Genomic DNA, 23801 nt, shown 5'->3' on the forward strand with positions numbered 1-23801 from the left:
CGTCTGTCCGTCTGTCTGTAAACAATTTTTCAAAATGCTACTCCTCCTACAGTTTTGGTCTAATTTCAATATAACTTGGCACACAAGTAGACTACACTAAGATACATAATTCTGTGTATCGGTTTTTGATTTCGATGAACGGTGTTGCCGTGGTTATTAAAAGTAGAAATTTCTGTGAAATTCTTTCAAAACGCTACTCCTCCTACAGTTTTGATCTGATTTCAGTATAACTTGGCACACAAGTAGACTACACTAAGATACATAATTCTGTGTATCGGTTTTTGATTTTGATGAACGGTGTTGCCGTGGTTACTAAAAATAGAAATTTCTGTGAAATTCTTTCAAAATGCTACTCCTCCTACAGTTTTGGTTAGATTTCATTATAACTTGGCACACAAGTAGACTACACTAAGATACATAATTCTGTGTATCGGTTTTTGATTTCAATGAACGGTGTTGCCGTGGTTACTAAAAATAGAAATTTCTGTGAAATTCTTTCAAAATGCTACTCCTCCTACAGTTTTGGTTTGATTTCAGTATTACTTGGCAAACAAGTAGACTACACTAAGATACATAATTCTGTGTATCGGTTTTTGATTTTGATGAACGGTGTTGCCGTGGTTACTAAAAATAGAAATTTCTGTGAAATTCTTTCAAAATGCTACTCCTCCTACAGTTTTGATTTGATTTCATTATAACTTGGCACACAAGTAGAATACACTAAGAAACATAATTCTGTTTATCGGTTTTTGATTTCGATGAACGGTGTTGCCGTGGTTACTAAAAATAGAAATATCTGTAAAATTGTTTCAAAATGCTACTCCTCCTACAGTTTTGGTCTGATTTCAATATAACTTGGCACATAAGTAGAATACACTAAGATACATAATTCTGTGTATCGAATTTTAATTTTGATGAACGGTGTTGCCGTGGTTACTAAAAATAGAAATGTCTGTAAAATTGTTTCAAAATGCTACTCCTCCTACAGTTTTGGTCTGATTTCAGTATAACCTGGCACACAAGTAGACTACACTAAGAACATAAAGAGACTTTATCAACGATCATTATTCTATTTAGTTTCAAATCCCAGCTGCTTAAGTACTTTTCTCTTTCTTTGCTATAAGTTCAAACCAGTAGAGCTTCAGTCTCGACAGAGACTTCTGGTTTTAAAGAACAAATAAGCCAATTTTAACCAAACTTGGTACTATACATCCTTGTATGAAGCAAAGTGATATACTAGTGTACTCGTAGAACATGCATTTGACTAATTTACAATGATTTATATGTTTGTACATATGTACCTTAAAAGGGTTTCACAGTTCCCCTTGAATATTTTTAAGGGATTGCCTGGAGTCCTCAAACTGACGTTGACTCAACTCTCTTAGAAAGGGAGGGGCATATTAGGGCTAGAAAGTGCCTTCATGTTAGACATCTTCAGCTCCTCCTCGACCTCTTCAACGCCTGCTGGAGCTCTAAACAAGAGGCCTAGGGGCCAAATCGCTCACCTGAGCAACTGGCTAGGTAAAAGCAAAAATTAGTTAAGTATTGAAAAGTTTAAATTTATTATAAAAATGGTTTCTGGGGAGGGGATATTTAAACAAACTTAAATCTACACTTCCTTAGAATGCTTTTGTGGCACATGGTTCTGTTGTTTATAAGATGAAAATCTTTACTGATATAGCCTTTGTATACACATTCGTCCACCTTATGACTCCTCTATTCTCCTGAATGTCAAATCTACATTACCTTTTTTATTCTTTTAAATTGATGATTATAATGGCTTTGTGAAGAATTTTAACGATTTTTACCATGCATTCCTATGTAAAAACTTGATCACCCATTGTGGCCACACCCTTGCCCAAGGGATCATGACTTGAACTAACTTGAATCTTTCCTACCTGAGAATGATTCCACATGAGTTTCATCTTTCCTTGCCCAGTGGTCTGGAGAAGATTTCTAAAGATTTTCCCTTTTTGTTCTTATGTTGAACTTCCCTTTAATCTCAAACACCTTCAAAATTAACCCTTTTCAGCTACCTTACATTTTCATGTTCATTGCTAAAAGCGGGGCCCTTTGAGATGGCAACCATCTCAATGATATCTAGTTCTACATGAGTTTCATCTTTCCAGGCCCAGTGGTTATGAAGAAGATTTTTAAAGATTTTCCCTTTGTATTCTTATGTTAAACTTAATACCCCATTGGGGCCACATTCTAGTCCCCCGGGGGCCATGATTTGAATAAACTTGAATCTTCCCTACTTTAGGATCATTCCACATGAGTTTCATCTTTCCTGGCCCAGTGGTTCTGCAGAAAAAGATTTTAAAAGTTTTCCCCTTTGTATTCTTATGTTAAACTTTCATACCCCATTGTGGCTCCTCCCTACCCCCCGGGGTCATGATTTGAACAAACTTGAATCTTTGCTACCTGAGGATGATTCCACATGAGTTTTATCTTTCCTGGCCAAATGGCTCATTAAGAGAATATTTTTAAAAGATGCCGTTAATTTTTCATAATTCATAAGTATCTCCCCTTGGAAGAGGGGATGGCCCTTCATTTGAACAAACTTGAATCCCCTTCACATAAAGATACATTGTGACAAGTTTGGTTGAAATTGGCCCAGTGGTTATTGAGAAGAAGATGAAAATGTGAAAAGTTGACGACGACAACAACGACGGACAACTTTTAATCAAAAAAGCTCACTTGAGCCTTCGGCTCAGGTGAGCTAAAAAGAGATCCAATGCGGCCAGGATATCATAATCAAAGAAAAGGGACAGAAACGGGTCGTCATCACCGATATCAACATTGCCAAACTCAGCCATGATAGTTATGTCTTGCAAGGGGGTTGAAAGCAAATGTGTATTTTGATAATTGCACAAAAAATTCTTGTTAATTAAAAATAGTTTGTTTTGCACAGATTTTAATCAAGTTCAAATTTTTTTTCTAATGCGACATACCGGTCTCGGTAGCCTAGTGGTAGCGCGTTCGCATCGTGATCGGGAGGCCGGGGTTCGATTCTCGTTCGTGGCGCCGCGTCATGCCAAAGACCTAAACATAGGTAGTGTCTATTCCTTTGCCAACGCTCGGCACTACAAGTCAAAGTCACGGGTCTTTTGGATATGACCTTAAAAATGTAGGTCCCGTGTCACGGTATGTGTTGGCACGATAAAGAACTCTCATTGCTCAATGGCCCTGAGTGCCGAGTATAGGTCCAAATTTGAAGCCCTTCACCGGCAAACGGTTACGTCTCCATTTGAGTGAAAAATTCTCGAGTGGGAGGTAAACAATATACAATCAATAAATCGAATGCGACATTGTGTTTTAGCACCAGTCGATTTGCTTACGTTCGTAGTAAAAGTAGTGCCCGGTTCTCGGGGTGGCAATGTATTTATGCGCACTAATAAGCATGTGACCCATTACCCCAACTTGTTTTTATTTGGATGTAAGAACGACTGACTCAAACAATTCAATATAAAGCAAAGCATTAGCAAGTTTTAATAATTTATAATAAAAACCATGCTTATATATATACAAGTAATATAGCAAGTAAAATCAGAATTAAGTAAATGGTGCATGGCCAAAATCGTTTTAAAAATATATTTTTGCAACAACAACAAAAATAAAAAAAATAAAAAAAAAAAATTAAAAAAAAATGTTTCACTGATAAGTGAAATCACACTTGTACATTTCACATACATGTATACATTCTGTAAAATTCTATAAACTCGAAAGGCCACCGTTCTGTCACTTATGTAGGAATAACATCACGTCCAAAAGTTAAATCAAGTTCATCCTTGAACATCTTCGATTTTCTTTTGATGATTGGAGGTACACGGGTGTTCTTGGCGATGTAAAACTTCATTTTCCTATAAAATCCCTCGGTCATTTTGAATTCCAGACGTTTGGCTTGGAACTCTGAGATTTTTTTATCCAAATCATCTTCCATCAACATCCAATGAAGACGGAGGGCCACTGGATGAATATTCGGGTCGCTGGTACCATTCGGCCGTAGTGAGCGCAGTGTTTCTTTTTCCATATCACGAACATGACTCAGCTTTGTGTTCATGTTGTATTTGCTACAAACGTCCTTCAAAGCGATATCATTCATCTTCTTCAGAACTCTTTTAGCAGCTTCTCTGATTGATGCATCAGGGTGTTTCTCAGAATCAAAAATCCAAGCTTTTGATTTCCAATTTGCAACAAAAGTGTCACCTTCCTTATCTAGTTTTTCTGAAAGCTCATTCAGATCTTTCTGCAGGATTTCTGTTTTTAACCGATTTATTAGTGGTGATATAGCAGACGCTTCTCTAAAATTCAATCTTTTCAGAGCTCTTATCTCGTCATGGTCTTCTTCGAAATCATCAATGCCTATGTTTGCTGGACTTGTTGCATTGATTTTAGCGATTATCTCTTTCACGATTCCGTCTACTCTTTCCTTCCTTTTCAATTTTAGTGTTGGGTCAATGAAGTAATAAATTTCCTCATGAACCCTCTCTTCAAATTTCCTCCACAAGTTGTACTCCAGTAGATACCTTGAGATATAAATTGCAAAAGTGTGAAGATTTATAAATTAGTGAATTTTTTTGGGGTCTTTATCATTACCAATTCAAAATTAAAAACCATCATGTCTGTATTAAGTGTAAAAAAAAAGAGTACTTTTTCTGGTTTTCGTACACTTCTGGTACAATAGCAGTGACGTCACCTGCTGCGTACAATATCATCTCTTCAGTCATTGGTCGTTTTGCCCAAAGATCACCTGTGACTTTCATCCATTCTGTCTTAATACCAAGTGCCATTACAAATTAGTTAAAAATGTTATTTTGCGAAATATATGGAGATAACAAAAAATATTTAAAGTCAAGGCTTTCAAATCTGGAGCAGAGCAAATTATGGGCGTACAGTGTATCGAATGTTTTACGAGTTTAATTTTCACTCCTTTAAAACATTTCATTAAATCATAATTATTTATAACCAGTACCTGCACGTCTTCTTTCTGTCTTAAATCAGCTTTATTTCTACTGTATTTTTCACAAATAGCATCCAATTTAAGAAGAGGAGCCATCTTACGTCCTTGATGTTCTTGGATTACAAGGTTTGCTACCTATTTGGGGAAGAAATAAATTGAAGCAAAATTCTAAATTTTCTTTCTTTGAATTTACTTGTTACCTGGTAAATGCAAATTATAAATAATTTTAATTTTGATAGGAAAAGTAGATGTTTATTTAATGTACCTTTAATTACAAACCAAAAATGTGTACATACATGTATCTAAGGGGTTATTTGTACTAATAGGCAAGGGAAGTCTATGTGGAAGTTTTACCTCGATTGATAAGACAATATTACGACAGCGTATTCGTGCCATATTGACAATGTAGAGAAAATTTTAAAAAATCGTTCGTACGATTTTTTTTATATCCTTTGTACGATTTTCAAAATCGTTTGTACGATTTTTAAGATCGTTTGTACGATTCAGAAATCGTTTGAACGATTAAGAAAATCGTCAGTGCGATTTAGAAAATCGTCAGTACGATTTGTTTTAAAATCGTCTGTACGATTTTATAAATCGTTTATACGATTTAATAAATCGTTTGTACGCTTTAGCTAATATTTCCGGTTATTACACGTAGAAGAAACATATTAAGAAACCTTGCATTAGTAGGACAACGTAACTACGCATAGTTTTAATGAATGACACGATGAATGACGGAGAAAAATTAATCAAGGGGTAATTCAAGATGGGTTTCACTATTTCGGAAATTGCACAGATTCTTTCGCAAACTCAACGATACTTTGTTAGTGAACGAATGTTGAAAAGGACAACAGCTAAGTTAGGACTGTTCAGACGTAAGACCAAATCCGACATAGGGGATGTAACTCTTTTCACTGAGGAAACACTTGAGTTATGTGGTCAATTGCATGGATACAGGTGGCTGTACTGGAAAGCTATTATGGTAGGATTTACCGTTTCTCAAGAAGATATTCGATGTTTTCTTTCTATACAAGATCCGGAGGGAGTGTTTAAGGAAAAGAAACAGATTAAGACGAAGATTGTACACTGACAAAGTCCAAAATACGTATGGCACAGGGCCGTAGCAACAGGGGGGGGGGGGGGAGGCTCCCCCCACTTTTTTTCCCCAACCTTACTTATACTATAGGAAATATTAATTGAAAGCCTGGTCCCCCCCCCCCCCCCCCACTTTTAGTTATGTACCAAAATGTAGTATTAGATTTGGTACTAAAAGTAGTTAACACTGAAAAAAAGGTTTACCCTCCCCCCCCCCCCTCCCCAGCCCCGAAATAGGATTTTCGACTTTGGCAAGCTTTTCCTTTTTTTTTTGTGCTTGTCAACTTTTTTCAGGTAAGTAAAAAAGATTTTCTCTGGCTGGCCCCCCACTTTCAAAAACGATGCTACACCACTGTGGCACGTAGATGGTCAGTTGAATTAACAAGATACAATTTATTATAAGTGTTTCTGTACCCGTTATAGTTAGCAGCGAAGGGACTTCTCTATACCATTGCTTTACCAGGGTTTTTTATCCAGTACGCTTCTGTTCGGAATTAGAAGAAAAAAAACATTCAAACGATTTTCTAAATCGTTCAAACGATTATTTAAATCTTCAAACGATTTTTTGAACCGTACAAACAATTTTCTAAATAGTACAAACGATTTAACAAATCGTACAAACGAGTTTCTATATTGTTCAAACGATTAACAAAATCGTACAAACGATTTACAAAATCGTACAAACGATTTATCAAATCGTACAAACGATTTTCTAAATCGTTCAAACAATTTTTTTTTCTACATTGTCAATATGGCACGAATACGCCGTCGTACAATATACATATAGTTTATGGATATAAAAGTGGAAGTTCAAGTATCTTCATGTTGTACCATTTATTAACATCAATATCAATAGGATTCATAAAAAGTCTTATAAGTCCATGTGTAAATGAAATTTCGAGAGAGCAAATTTAAAAATTCGTATTTCTGTGAAGTGTAGTTCATATATTGTTAAGAACTCATTGTTGCGTCAAAAGAAAAGACAATTACATTCAGAAGTATGATTTTTTATCAGTAAATTAAAGCATTTTTTAAACCCTGAAAAATTTGTTCATGAAAAAAAGTTATACAAGACCTTACATAATATGAAAACATTACCTGTGTGTCGAACACATTCTGAAGTGTTACATTAAATTGGAAATGTAGAGCAGCACTGTCATTTGAGCAGGACTGAATCACCTAAAACAGTAATAAGCAATACTTTAATTATAAAATCTTTCATTTCACAATATTTCAAAAGGATAAAAGAAAACTTCATGAAAATGAATGTCAGTAACCCCCATTAACTTGATAGTAATTATAACCTTGACGATATTTTTCGATTCTACAAGTTCTCTCAGTCTGCCTCTCTTCAGGAGATCTTGATTGAGAAGTATATCAAACAAGTAGACCTGTCCCGAGTATGTGCCTATTTGTAACAACGTAAGGGGACCTTCTGCACCCAGGGATATTCCTTCACAGTCCATAGCCAGGACTTCTTCACGTGACAGAATATCAACCACCTCACGGCATCGTCCAATGTCCTTTATCACTTCTGGTAAAATATTTGCCATACTTTCTGGTAATAAGGTTTTCAGAAGTGTTTCCTTTAGTGTGAAAAATGTGAATTCAAAGTTAAGTAATAATACAAGTAATGAAACTAACAATATTCATTTTACTTACTTTTGATGATTTGATATATCCTTTTAAGCTCGATAAAAAGACACCACAGAGTTTTATACATCATATTAAACTTCAAACTTTATGAAAAAGAGATAATACTAGCGGTTTTTTTACTACGCTTTATTTTTGTAGCGATATACCCTTATCACCTGCCTATGAAGTTAATAAGTCTAAGTTGATTGAATATGCAGGAACATGTTGTTCGTATGAACAATTTCTAAAATGGGGCTGCTTTTGTCAAACAAAGCGAAGAAACATTGATGTCAATTAATAGCTTCGTTTAAAGCGAATATTTCGAAAGTTCTGTGGTCAATACAATTACATAAAGTCAAATGCCGACCAGCATTTTAAAAACAATATTTACTTTCTGTATACGGATTTTTTTTTTGCTTTCCCTGCAAGTACAAGGTCGGTGGGAACGCATTAGAGGAATACTTCCTATTCCATGGCACCTGAACCCAACTCTGATCCTTTCAGATGTCCGAGTCTTCTCTGCTCTTCATTTTTTGTTTGAATAACTTTTGAAAGTTTGATTACTGTTTGCTTTTTTCATATTTTATTCAATGATTTTCCCCTTGCTAGAGGATGTATTCGTTGTTTCAAAAGATTTGACCTATAAGAATAAGATCAATTTCCGGATAAAAGTCCCTTTTAAAAATTATTGTTCTTTAGTTGTTTCCCATCGTATATTTGTCTAAATTTTTCAAATTAGCATTTTGAACTTAAAATTTATTATTTGCAACTTTGAAATTAAATTCAAAAGTTGATCAAAGCAGCATTTTGTCCTTTAAAGCACCAATGTTTGCTTAAATTTTGGCGTAGAAGTCCTTCAGGGCAGGCCTGCCTCTAAATTAAATTATGAAATTTTAATAGATTTTGATCTAAGGAATGGTTAAAAACAAGATTTTTTAGGGGTACCCCTGCCCTAGGGTCGAAATTCTCGAAAAACATACAAAATATGCGAAAATCTATTTCTTTAATACTGGTTGATATTTATGACGTTTGTTGTCATAGTCATTATAGCTCAGAAAATTAAGCTTCAGACGTGAACCACCAGCATTTTTAGTGATCTAGTGTGAATCCATCAGTTGGCACATTTTTTTTTTCAAACATTTCATTTGTATATTTGATTTAATTTTTACAGGCTTTTGCATTTTAATATTATTTTCTGTAAATATAAACGACATTTCAATGTGTGCAGACCATACATTCTCTATAACCTAACGCAGTCAACCGGAACTAGATTTCAGTGAAGGCATACTTTATTCGAGGACCCGAACCATTCACTTTGTGTTACATGTACTCGATACACGTATAATTAAGCATAATAATCATCACACCCTATTACCGGCAACTGCGACAACCGATGCAACTGTGACAACAGACGGCAAAGTAATCAATCGCTATGACTGAGACCTCATTGATATCATAATTTTGACTATTTATAACATTCATTTACTTTCTTTTTGTGGTTTACCGTTTTGGTCTAACCTTAAACTATTTTTCTGTTAAATATAAAACTTTGATTCCTTATTGAAACAAAATAAGAACAAAATAAAGCTAAATTTCAATCGCTGTGCAGGAAAAATTGGTCAAATTGAGCTTACATGATAAAAACTGCTATTCTTTGCTCACATTTCTTGTTGGATATAATAAATTTAGACTTTTTGAGGCATAACTTCAAAATATGGATAATTTTTGTTGCTTAATAAAAGCGCCACAAACGTTTAATTTTGTTTGGTGAAATCATTTTGGCTATCGTGTAAAACAGACGAGACAAACAATGACAGCAGATTTAAAACGAAATACGTCAGTCAGAAACAGTGGATACAAAGTTGAATAAAGTATAAATTTGCTGTATCCTGGTAAGCATCAAATCTCCTCAAGACATATTTTGGCTGTTAATATTGGTCATATGTATGGTACTTGCTATCACAGGTATTTATGGACATGTATCCCTCCCCCACGAGATTTAAACAAAAACTCATCGTAAAGATCTATTTTTTTTAATTTTCCTATTATACACATGATGAATAAGTGTAATAAATATAATTTGTGGAAAAAAATGTCCATTAAGCCCTGGGGTTTTTTTTATCGGAGGGGGTGGGGTGTTCCTGTCCACAAGTACCTGTGGTTGTGTACGACAGCAACTGAATCAAACTATTATTCAATAATCAACATGTTTAAATAAGACGGTCCATTGGTGAATGTTCGTAATTTTGCTTTCCAACGACAGGGAACGAAGAATGGATATTTGGGACTGTGAAATATCAAGGACCACACTAAAGTACCTACAAGTAAAGTATTCAAAAATAATAAAAATATTAATCATTATGTAAAAGTTTTAAGTAGTTAACTTGGTTTTTTAATAAAATTGCTAAAAGGGGCATTCCTTACGAAGCTGTTACGTTTGATGCAGACTTCAGCATAAAATTGTACACAGTAAGAGTGTTCTTGCAGATTATTGTCGCTAGCTGCGATGTTGCGATCAAAATAGCTGCAGATCTGTAGCGTTATGGTTTTATATATTTGTCTTTGACCATAACGCTACAGATCCCGTAATGCAAAAAAGGTACAATTTATGGCGCAATATTTTTTGCGCACTTTTGGGGAAAATTTCTCCACTTTCAAGCATTGGTCAATCAACTACCTTTCACTACCCAATACTTGAAATATTCGTAGCCAAAATGTATATTTTATTCACCTCCCAACCATTTATAGTTGTCTCTACAGGCAATAAACTTGCTTGAAGTGAATTTTCAACAACCTAACAAATAATTTTAATCAAGCGAGTTTATCACTTAAAGAGACGAGTATAAAGGGTTTGGGAGATGGATAAAACATACAAATTAGTTAAATAATATGCCTAGAATAAGGGAGTGAAAGATAAATGATTGACCAATGCTAGAAAGTGGAGAAATTCTCCCCAAAGGTGCACAAAATATATTGTGTTGATTATCGAATAATAGTTTGATTCAGTTGCTGTCGTATACAACCACAGGTACTTGTGGACAGGAACACCCCACCCCCTCCGATAAAAAAAAACCCAGGGCATAATGGACATTTTTTCCACAAATTATATTTATTACACTTATTCATCATGTGTATAATAGGAAAATTAAAAAAAATAGATCTTTACGATGAGTTTTTGTTTAAATCTCGTGGGGGAGGGATACATGTCCATAAATACCTGTGATAGCAAGTACCATACATATGACCAATATTAACAGCCAAAATATGTCTTGAGGAGATTCGATGCTTACCAGGATACAGCAAATTTATACTTTATTCAACTTTGTATCCACTGTTTCTGACTGACGTATTTCGTTTTAAATCTGCTGGCATTGTTTGCCTCGTCTGTTGTACACGATAGCCAAAATGATTTCACCAAACAAAATTAAACGCTTGTGGCGCTTTTATTAAGCAACAAAAATTATCCATATTTTGAAGTTATGCCTCAAAAAGTCTTAATTTATTATATCCAACAAGAAATGTGAGCAAAGAATAGCAGTTTTTATCATATAAGCTCAATTTGACCAATTTTTCCTGCACAGCGATTGAAATTTAGCTTTATTTTGTTCTTATTTTGTTTCAATAAGGAATCAAAGTTTTATATTTAACAGAAAAATAGTTTAAGGTTAGACCAAAACGGTAAACTACGGCGCCGCTGGAGGGCCAGGTAAAAAAAATATTTTTATTTGTTCGGACAAATTAGAAATTCGTTCGGACGAATTAGTTATTTGTTCGGACGAATTAGATATTCGTTCGGACAAATTTAGAAATTCGTTCGGACGAATTAGATATTCGTTCGGACGAATTAGTTATTTGTTCGGACGAATTAGATATTCGTTCGGACAAATTAAAAATTCGTTCGGACAAATTAGAAATTCGTTCGGACGAATTAGTTATTTGTTCGGACGAATTAGATATTCGTTCGGACGAATTAGTTATTTGTTCGGACGAATTAGATATTCGTTCGGACAAATTAGAAATTCGTTCGGACGAATTAGAAATTTGTTCGGACAAATAAGTTATTTGTTCGGACAAATTAGATATTCGTTCGGGCAAATTAGATATTTGCACAAATTATCCTGTTAAGAGAGATATACACTTTATCTATTCAGGAGGATTCATCCTTTTTTAATACATAAATAGCTCTTTGGACCATGACATACACACGTAGCAACTAGACATGTGATATTAAAGTCGGGTATGTTGATTGTAAATATTCGGAAATAATGGATCTATACCGGTATATATTATAGGCCTAAAGTCTGCCATTCTGAAAGTATATTTTCTGAGAGCCCACTAGTAAATTCAAAGGGTCAGTTACTTCTTATCAAACATCTTTTCACTCCCATCCCTGACTAACACTGGGGTGCCAGTGGTCAGTTACTGCTTCTTTGAAAAGATGAGATCCACTCCTTAAGGTTTTACTCCTACTGCAAGCAATTGGTACGGGAAAAAATTGGCATTGAAAAAGTAAGCCCCCCCCACCCCATGAAATAGGACTGTCAACTTTGGGCAACTTTTCTTAAGTCACCCCCCCCCTTTTTTTTTTTGCTTGTCAACTTTTCAGGTAGCTATTTTTTTCTCAGCCCCCCCCCCCCCCCATTTTCAAAAACGATGCTACGTGGCTGCATGCATTGTATTATATTGAATAAACTTCGGACTCAAAATATCGAGCCTCTTATTCGAGGGTCTTAATTTTTTAAGGTGGGGCTTACTAGCTAGGACATTTGTAAATTTGCTTCTATACCGCTGTTCCCACATTTAAGTATTTTGTGATAAAGGAACAAAAAGAGGGAATCTCATAAGTCCATCTCCAATGGATTCTTTCTAAGATCGTTAAAAACTATTATTAAGTATCTATATCAATTTTATTTTATATTTAAATATCAGAAAAGCGTATGAATTAAAACATGCAGGTATAATATTGACCAAATTAAACACACGCCCCTTTGCGGGAAAAGGATAAAAAATAGATGAATACATGTACGTTCCTAGAAAGTGCAGTAAAATTTAAAAACACATCATAATTTAATGTAAGTTAAGGTTCTCAATGATTAAGACAATCGATCGTTTTTTAAATAGAGGAGGGGGGGGGGGGGTTGTTACTAGAAAATATTTTGACATTCATTCATGATTTATTTTCCCCGTAAAAGGGGTTGCTTTCATAATTTTCCTTTCTATGTGAGTCATTGGCCTATCAAACCTTCGAACTAGTACTCAACTGTAAAAGCGTATAAACAAAATTAAGAAATGCCGAAAGTGAAATTAAATAGTTTGTTCGACTACATGTACCTCTCCAATAACGGGAGGGGGCTATAATTAATGCTCTGAAAATCAATGGACTAGGGTATATACCAGATTGATCGGTTGACCTCGTAATTCACCGGCTCGCGAGTCATATGAACAACCTGGGATCAATACGAACAGGTTCATTTTTGTGAAGTTTTCTAAATTCGCAAACAGGAATATTTTATTAAAAACTCAATGAGGACCTTTTAATCATTTTCTACACCGCATATGTACCAGATTGATTGATTGAATGTTTTACGCCGAATCGGCAATATTTCAGCGACAAATCGGCGACATATGTATCAGAAATGTATTTCAAAAATCATTCACATGTCATGATTAATAACTGCACGGTAGTGAATATGTACATAAAAATCATAAGAAAGAGATCAATTAACATTAAAACGACTTATCTTCAAAATATTGATTGATAATGTTGTTCATTAAAGTTATTTTGCAAAGAATCAAAATAAAATGAAACATCTTGGTGCAAACCTCACATTATTCGCGGTGTCCTGATAGTTGTTCACAATTTCTCTAATTTGTCCGAACAAATAACTTATTCGTCCGAACGAATTTCTAATTTGTCCGAACGAATATCTAATTCGTCCGAACAAATAACTAATTCGTCCGAACGAATTTCTAATTCGTCCGTACAAATAACTTATTTGTCCGAACGAATTTCTAATTTGTCCGAACAAATTTCTAATTCGTCCGAACGAATTTCTAATTTGTCCGAACGAATATCTAATTCGTCCGAACAAATAACTAATTCGTCCGAACGATTTTCTAATTCGTCCGAACAAATAAAAATATTTTTTTACCTGGCCCTCCAGCGGCGCCGTACATTATTACGGCGCCGCTGGAGGGCCAGGTAAAAAAATATTTTTATTTGTTCGGACAAATTAGAAATTCGTTCGGACGAATTAGTTATTTGTTCGGACGAATTAGATATTCGTTCGGACAAATTAAAAATTCGTTCGGACGAATTAGTTATTTGTTCGGACGAATTAGATATTCGTTCGGACAAATTAGAAATTCGTTCGGACGAATTAGTTATTTGTTCGGACAAATAAGTTATTTGTTCGGACAAATTAGATATTCGTTCGGACAAATTGGATATTTGTTCGGACAAATTAGAAATTCGTTCGGACGAATTAGAAATTTGTTCGGACAAATAAGTTATTTGTTCAGACAAATTAGATATTCGTTCGGACAAATTGGATATTTGTTCGGACAAATTAGAAATTCGTTCGGACGAATTAGAAATTTGTTCGGACAAATCAGTTATTTGTTCGGACAAATTAGATATTCGTTCGGACAAATTAGAAATTTGTTCGGTTAAATTAGATATTTGTTCGGACAAATTAGATGTTTGCACAAATTATCTTGTATAGAGAGATATACAATTTCTCTATTCAGGAGGATTCATCCCTTTTTAATACATAAATAGCTCTTTGGACCATGACATACACACGTTGCAACTAGACATGTGCTATTAATGTCGGGTATGTTGATTGTAAATACATGTAGTCGGAAATAATGGTTCTATACCGGTATATATTATAGGCCTAAAGTCTGCCATTCTAAAAGTATATTATCTGAGAGCCCACTAGTAAATTCAAAGGGTCAGTTACTTCTTATCAACCATCTTTTCACTCCCATCCCTGACACACTCACACGATTTGTCATAAATAAACATCATCTAGTTCTACCAGACCAACTTTTGCTGTTGGTGTTAAATTGGTAACGCTGTGGTGTCAGTGGTCAGTTACCGCTTCTTTGAAAAGATGAGATCCACTCCTTAAGGTTTTATTCATACTGCAGGCAATTGGTACGGGAAAAATTTGCATTGAAAAAGTACCCCCCCCCCCCCCCCCCCCCCAAATAGGACTGTCAACTTTGGACAACTTTTCCTCTGCCCCCCTTTTTTTTGCTTGTCAACTTTTTAGGTAAGTATGTTTTTTCTCAGCCCCCCCCCCCCCCACTTTCAAAAACGATGCTACGTGGCTGTATTGTATTATATTAAATAAACTTCGGACTCAAAATATCGAGCCTCTTATTCGATGGGTCTTAATTTTCTTAAGATGGGGCTTACTACTGTAGCTAGGACATTTGTAGTTTTGCTTCTATACCGCTGTTCCCACATTGAAGTATTTTGTGATGAAGGAACAATAGAGAGAATCTCATATGTCCATCTCCAATGGATTCTTTCTAAGAACGTTAAAAACTATTATTAAGTATCTATATAAATTTTATTTTATATTTAAATATCAGAAAAGCGATGAATTAAAACATGTAGGTATAATATTGATCAAACATGCCCCTTTCCGGGAAAAGGATAAAAAATAGATGAATACATGTACGTTCCTAGAAAGTGCAGTAAAATTTAAAAACACATCATAATTTCATGCAAGTTAAGCTTCTCAATGATTAAGACAATCGATCGTTTTGAAATAGAGGAGGGGAGGGGGTATTACTTGAAAATATTTTGACATTCATTCATTCATGATTTATTTTCCCCATAAAAGGGGTTGGATTCATAATTCCCCTTTCTAGTGAGTCATTGGCCTATCAAACCTTCGAACTGGTACTCAACTGAGAAAGCGTATAAACAAAATTAAGAAATGCTGAAAGTGAAATTTAATAGTTTGTTCGACTACATCTACCTCTCCAATAAGGGGTGGGGCTATAATTATGCTCTGTAAATCAATGGAATAGGGAATATACCAGGTTGACCGGTTGACATCTTAATTCACCGGCTCGCGAGTCATAGGAACAACCCAGAGGCGTAGTCACAAACTAAAAGGGGGGGGGGGGGCTCAACTCCAGAAATTCTTTGACAAGCAAAAAAAGAAAGTCATCAGACGGCTTTAATGAGGGGGCACCAGCATACAGTACCTAAGTTTTCTGTAGTATTCTATATATTGCCAACCCTCCAAACCCCCCCCCCCCCCCAATGCCAAAGTTTTAAGGCCATGTGTTAAATAAAAAAATATTAAGATGTACAACATGTAATAACCATGGGCGAATACAGGATATGTAATACGGGGTATGGCATGAAATAATATTAGTCATATCATACTTTGAATGGTGGGGCCTAGGGAGCGAAGTCCCTGGAAGCTCCTGAGTTTTCGTGTAATCTAATAGTAAAATCAGAAACAAAAATAGTGGCATTGGTTAGATATGTATCAAAGTATGGCATTAATAATATTAATCATATCATACTTTAAAAATTTTAAGGGTGTGCGTCCCTCACGCCCCCTTAAACCAGCTAGCCAAAGTGATATCAAACCCCTGTCTAAGTTGAATGAGAGGATTTCAAATAGTGTTTTTAAAGTTGGTTGACATTCATCACAGGTATACCGAAATCAGAATCTCCAATACTGCAGCTATCTTATAGAAATTACTTATTTTGATGAGATTTGGATTGACTAGAATTATCTAGTACCTATATGTAAAAACTAGAGGTACTGTGAGCAAAGAGCTCACTAAATGATACCCCCGCCTCCCATATGAATAAAATGGTGTCCACGTTTTGCTCTGGAAAATCCAAAAAATATGTCAGATCAAAAAGTAAAATAGGAGGTGCACAATGGCAATATCTGTGAAAGTTTCATTAAATTTCCTTCAGTGGTATGAGAGGAGTTGCGGATAAGAGAAGGGTACCCCAAAGCGTAACAGACGGACGGACGGACGGAATTAACGATTACTATATACCCTCCCGCTTTTCATGCGGGGGGTATAATAAAAGCGTGCTAAAGAATCAGCAAAATTAAATAATTAAAAATCCGGAGGTTTGACAAAACTTATTTTGTGACTGTGTTATACAAGAAATGGGATGCAGCAAATAAATAATGACTTTCATATGTCAACACAAGGGGTAGCTTGTGAATTTCATTTAATTTTGTTAGATAACAGATGCTGATTGAAACAGAAACGTCTAAACTTAAATTTATGACCCGCACTCCCTATCCCAAACTTGCGAACACAAGAGGTCTTGAAAGATTTAATTACTATACTACATTACTATATTAGACAGCAATTACTTGAAGAGAAATGCTTACTCAGTTGTTGAAAATAAAAAAATTGCCATAAATGAGGTTTAATATTATTTCTACATAGCTATGATTTTGTTCTTCATTAAAAAGTGGGGAGTGGGCACAGACATACTCTTGCCCCCCCCCCCCCCCCGATCTGAGAGTGGGGGAGCTAGTGCCCTCGCTGCCCCCCCCCCCGTGACTACGCCTATGCAACCTGATATCAATACGAACAGGTTCATTTTTGTAAACTTTTCTTAAAATTAACAAACAGGAATATTTAATTAAAAACTCAATGAGGATTTTTTTTTTCTTCATTTTATACACCGCATATGTACCTGATTGATTGATTGAATGTTTTACGCCGAATCGGCAATATTTCAGCCACATATCGGCGACATATTTATCAGAAATGTATTTCAACAATCATTCACATGCCATGATTAATAAATGCAGGGTAGTGAATATGTACATAAAAATTATAAGAAAGAGATCAACATTAAAACGACCTATCTTCAAAATATTTATTGATAATATTGTTCATTAAAGTTATTTTGCAAAGATGTAACGTCTTGGTGCTTTATCGCACATTAATCGCGGTGTCTTGACAGTTGTTCACATTTTCTCTAATTTGTCCGAACAATTTAATAATTCGTCCGAACGAATTACTAATTCGTCCGTACAAATAACTAATTTGTCCGAACGAATTTCTGATTTGTCCGAACAAATATCTAATTTGTCCGAACAAATAACTAATTTGTCCGAACAAATTTCTGATTCGTCCGAACGAATTTCTAATTTGTCCGAACGAATATCTAATTCGTCCGAACAAATAACTAATTCGTCCGAACGAATTTCTAATTTGTCCGAACGAATATCTAATTCGTCCGAACAAATAACTAATTCGTCCGAACGAATTTCTAATTTGTCCGAACGAATATCTAATTCGTCCGAACAAATAACTAATTTGTCCGAACGAATTTCTAATTTGTCCGAACAAATATCTAATTTGTCCGAACAAATAACTTATTTGTCCGAACAAATTTCTAATTTGTCCGAACGAATATCTAATTCGTCCGAACAAATAACTAATTCGTCCGAACGAATATCTAATTCGTCCGAACGAATTTCTAATTTGTCCGAACGAATTTCTAATTTGTCCGAACAAATAACTAATTCGTCCGAACAAATAACTAGTTCGTCCGAACGAATTTCTAATTTGTCCGAACGAATATCTAATTCGTCCGAACAAATAACTAATTCGTCCGAACGAATTTCTAATTTGTCCGAACAAATAAAAATATTTTTTTACCTGGCCCTCCAGCGGCGCCGTAGTAAACCACAAAAAGAAAGTAAATGAATGTTATAGATAGTCAAAATTATGATATCAATGAGGTCTCTGTTATAGCGATTGATTACTTTGCCGTCTGTTGTCACAGTTGCATCGGTTGTCGCAGTTGCCGGTAATAGGGTGTGAATCATGCCGAGCAAAAATTACTGCAGTTTGCCTTTTAAGAACATCTCTGGCCGTAACTAGGCTTACATTTTTAGTGAGGCAAAGGAAAGTGGAGGCAACCAAGCTGGTCAAAGGTGGTTACTGGAGGAAGGGGGATATGGGTTTTAGGCAATGAAAGACAAGATTTGAAAGTTTTTACATTTTGAATTTTTTTTTTACATTCTTTCTAGACGATAATAAAGCATCTCACGAAATGATCGATTTACAGAAAAGGAAACAAAATTTGCAAGTCTTAATTTTTACAAAGATACATATAATTAATTTAAGTATACTTTCAGAAATCTCTAAAATTTTAGTGAGGGATTTGCCTTAATGGTACTTGTGGCCTTGTGTGGGAGAAATCCTGCAGGTAGATGCACGCTATTCCTCGGGGAAATGTTTGTATAGTTGACTACGGCTAGAACAAAAGCGATATATGAGAAACATGCATTTAGCGACCGGAACGGATATCAATAAGGTTTTTGTAAAGGCTGAAACACATATCGGTCCTATAGGTCAAAGCACATATTCACCTAGAAGTGTTCCTTTACGATAGTTAACTATAGTTTACTTAACTAAGCTATTATCAATTTCTTTAACTATACTCTTCAAAAAAAGAAACGCATAGTAGAATTTTAGTGACACATTGAACATAAAGATTATGAAGTAAAATGATGTTTTGATAAAATAGAAATGTGGTTAACAACAGGAATACTATCTAAATGTCATAATTACTCAAGAATTTTAAAATCATTGTCAGTTTAAGGTCATAAAAGATCATAAAAGATCAATATCTGGTATGCCCCCCGCAGACACAAATGATAGCCACAAACGGCATCTATTGGAAGCAAATGTGTGTAATTAAAAAAATGTATAGGAATACTCTCCCACTCTAAATGTAGAGCTTTGGTCAGCTGTTACAAAGTCTGGGGAATCGATTGTCTTTGGCAAATCATGTCAATCCAATGCTGCTTAATTTGGTTTAAATCTGGCGATTTAGATGACTGTGACAGAAACAGGTTGCTTTTGCTTTGCAAGAATGGGAGTGGCAAACGAGCCGTATGTGGCTGTGTATTGAGAGATTGTAATAAGGCTCTAGGATGCTGCAAAATTGAATAGGCAGGTGTAGGTAGAACGTGATTAGAGTACCTTTTTCCTTCAAAGTCCTTTGAATTCGAACCAAATCACTCTTACTTTCATATAATACCCTTTTTAGCTCACCTGAGCTGAAAGCTCAAGTGAGCTTTTCTGATCACATTTTGTCTGTCTGTCTGTCCGTCTGTAAACTTTTCACATTTTTGACTTCTTCTCAAGAACCGCTGGGCCAATTCCAACCAAACTTGCCACAAAGCATCCTTGGGTGAAGGGGATTCAAGTTTGTTCAAATGAAGGGCCATGCCCTCATTCAAGGGGAGATAATTGGGAATACTAAATTTAGTGGTATGTTTTAAAAATCTTCTTCTCAAGAACCACTGTGCCAGGAAAGATGAAACTTATGTGGTAACATCCTCAGGTAGTGTAAATTCAAGTTTGTTCAAATCATGACCCCCGGGGGTAGGACGGGGCCACAATGGTCGAACAAAGTTTTACATAGAAATATATAGTAAAATTCTTTAAAAATCTTCTTCTCAAGAATAACAAAGCCATAATTGATGATATTTATATGGAAGCATCCTAAGGTAGTGTAGATTCAAGTTTGTTCAAATCATGACCCCCGGAGGTAGGGCAGGGCCAAAATGCCGACCAAAGTTTTACATAGAAATATATAGTAGAATTCTTTAAAATCTTCTTCTCAAGAATAGCAAAGCCATAATTGTTCATATTTATATGGAAGCATCCTCAGGTAGTGTAGATTCAAGTTTGTTCAAATCATGACCCCCGGTGGTAGGGCGGGGCCACAATGGCCGACCAAAGTTTTACATAGAAATATAATATAGTAAAATTCTTTAAAAATCTTCTTCTCAAGAATAACAAAGCCATAATTGGTCATGGGACTACTTTTGGATTTAAACTTTTCAATAATAAACCAATTCTACTTTTCCTAGCCACAGTGCTCAGGTGAGCGATGTGGCCCATGGGCCTCTTGTTCATATCAGTACACTACCACCACCAATTTTTATAGCGTCCTGGAGGCAGTTATCTGTCTAAAGTTCATTACAAAGCATTAGCACTCTTCAACTTATATGAGGATTTCCAATCAATATTCTGGCCTAGTAGCTAAACCGAAATGTTTAATAATGATACTATTGTCATACTCCGTTGATCTGATATCTTAGATGTCGATATTTGGGATGTTGTGGGGTCGGAACAATGGCATGAATAATCCTCTCGCAATAATTCGTAGTCAACTGAAAATGCTCTTGTTAGATGATCTATGCAATTCAGGGAGAGCCTAAGCTTTAGATGACGTCATTGTGATACATTCATGCAATTTACGTAATCCTCTGAAGTGATGCTGTGCTGATGATGTTATACGTAGTCTACCATATTTTTTGCGATCATTGGGTGTTATATGTTAATGGCTTATGTTTAATAGTTTAGATAGGGCGCTGTGCGTAACACTAAAACATCTTGCAATTGTAGACTGTGGTACCCCTACTTCCAGTCGCCCATTTTGCATTTTGTGCTATGCAACATTCAGATGTAGCATTTTTAGAAAGCGTCAATTTTTAGATTAGTCCGCAATATCTGACATTTTCCTGGCTATTTTACTGTTGCGCCAGGAAAACGTCAGAACTGGCGCCATTATATGTACGAAAACTAGAAATTTTGCCGTCTCCAACCGGAGTTGATTTTCGATACTTGCGAACTGAACTAAATGCCAAAATTAGAATTTAACAATGACAAAATGTTTCTTATACTCGCCAATATCGATGAAAAGAAAATATAACTCTACACTTCGATACAGGACTTCAAGATTTTAAAATGTGCGAAATGATAACAAATCTCATAAGTCTGATAAAATGTTTTCATCGGATTGTATATTTCATAAATGAATCATAAAAAAACGATATTGGCAAGTACTAAAAGTATTATACGTTTTATTAACTTGTATGTTTGAGTTTAATTCATTTCGCAAGTATCTAAAATTAACCCGAGAATGCCGCCTCTGGGTGGAGGCGGCGATTTCCCAGTTTTCGTAATGGCGCCGGTTCTGACGTTTTCCTGGCACCTCAAATATCAAAATCGTAAAAAAGGCAGGAAAACGTCAGATACTTCGGACTATTTTCAGATAAAACCAGATTCAAAATATCGAGAACCCCCGCTTTCGATAGCCCCTTTGTAGTCGAAGGAAGTGCATCAGAAATCAACAAATGATAATGGAGATAAACAATTTTAGGGGAATTTTGCAAAATCAGGTCTTTTTGTCTGTTAGACTTGTAGAATAGCTGTAAAGTTAACAATTGCTTTAAAAAATCAGGCATTTCACTCGAATGCGTAATATCCATTTAAAAAAAATAGGTATTGCAAAACTACCATCATTATACATTTTTCAAGGCATTGTTCCTACTATTCGTATCTTTTTTTGAAGAGTTTATATTAAATAAAACTTTCATCATAGTGAATAATTTTTTGCAGAGATTTCAAGTGAATCTTATCCACTGTTGTTTGTACATGTACATGTACATAGCAGCCATCTATGATAGCCAAGGTTTTTGATATACTACTCTCCTCACAAACCCTTGGTCTACAAATTAGGATTTTTTTCTCGAGTTGTATCCAATCAGCAATTGTTTTTTTTTTAAGTGGCGATATGTGCGTTCGTGATGCATCTCGTCTCTCATCTCGGGGATAAAAAACGAAAGTCAACGATGATCCGTATTTCATTCTATGAATAGCTACTGAGTCATCCAATTCCGTAAGCTACCGTATGTGCAAAATATGTGATTAAGAATCTACAATGAAGATGCACGTATTTACTTTAAATAACAAAAACATAACTCAACACTATATATCTTGTTAATTATTCTTTTTTAAATACACTTCTTTATTTCTGTCGATGACGCAATCTGCGAAAACAACTCCCGACAGCACTAAATTTATACATGTATATAGATCAAGGGTTTATGAGGAGAGTAGCGAACTGTGAAATCACTTTTGGGGGGATGGGATGGGTGTAATTTTCACGGTTTTTGAGGTATTGAGAGAAAAAAAGTTCTTGATTCGGAAATATTTTTTTAACCCATAGTATAATAATTTTACTATGGGATAAAAATTATTTCCGAAAAAAGTGCTTGTGGGATTCATGACCACCACAAAATGAAAAAAATATATCCATTACTACATGTACTACAAAAAATTATCAAACCACGAAATTAAATCCTTACATTTTCCCCCCTATTCTCGAAAATTTGACCCACTAAAATATGTGATTTAACAGTACCAGACAACCTTGGCTAGCTAAGATGCATGGCAGCGAAAAAAATCAAGACTGAATTGCTCTTCAGATATTGATTGTTCAAAAGATTTTTTAACTCGTGCAAGACGTCACCCTTTACCGTCTCGTAAATAGTCGTACATTACCATATTTCGATCAATATGATCTCGTCAAAATGTTTATGGAATCTTTTCTAGAGAATATTGACAGTTTATATTTACAAAACGCCGATAATCACAAAATGATTATTTAATAATAGGTGTAAGTATCATACATGCAGTATCCCAGAAAAGTATTCACCGAGTTTTAAAACAATGGTTATGAAGCAACTTGAATTTAAAAATAAACTTTACAGAACGACATTTTCTTTAAATTATAAAATCAATTTAAATATTTTACCTTATAAAATGATGGTACAGCAAAATGACCACAAAACAATTGCGCAGTTTGATTCAAATAATAAAGACCAACTATTTTTAAAGCTGGGAAGTTCCAGTCTGTTTCCTCCAATTCAAAACAATACTTTCTTTTTGTTTTCCACGAACTAGCACTATGTTATGCTGTAAAACATATGTGTATTTATGTATATAAAGGAATTTATGGGATCTAAATGCTTATTTCATTATCATCTTACGTCAGCGGATGAATATAATATATATCTCTTGGTTTCATTTAAACATTGCCCAAATATTTTCTTTGCTATATTGATTATCTGAAAAAGCTCATCCTTGCTACATGTATAACCAAGTGCTATAAACAGGCTGCGTTGTTTATGTTATATGATTTCGAATCTTATATAATAAATTACACAATGTAAAACAGCGATATATCGAGGAGAAAGGATAAATGTTTATAATCAATATT

At 35.0% G+C, this 23801-nt stretch overlaps 1 protein-coding gene across 1 annotated transcript; it reads right to left on the reverse strand.

Annotated features, from left to right (window-relative positions):
* Positions 1-3696: 3696 nt before the first annotated feature.
* On the reverse strand, positions 3697-23486 carry LOC134235324 (uncharacterized). Its single transcript, XM_062717457.1, has 6 exons — positions 23337-23486; positions 7366-7647; positions 7160-7240; positions 4976-5098; positions 4654-4775; positions 3697-4529 (listed from the first exon to the last, which is right to left on the reverse strand). Exons 2-6 carry the CDS (start codon positions 7612-7614, stop codon positions 3746-3748), a joined length of 1359 nt encoding a protein of 452 aa, XP_062573441.1. The 5' UTR covers positions 7615-7647; positions 23337-23486; the 3' UTR covers positions 3697-3745.
* Between the last annotated feature and the right edge of the window lie 315 nt (positions 23487-23801).

The sequence above is a fragment of the Saccostrea cucullata genome, unplaced genomic scaffold, assembly GCF_032062105.1.
Source record: "Saccostrea cucullata isolate Sc308-1 unplaced genomic scaffold, CSIRO_AGI_Scuc_v1 ctg3540, whole genome shotgun sequence".
In the NCBI taxonomy this organism is placed as follows: Eukaryota; Metazoa; Mollusca; class Bivalvia; order Ostreida; family Ostreidae; genus Saccostrea; species Saccostrea cuccullata.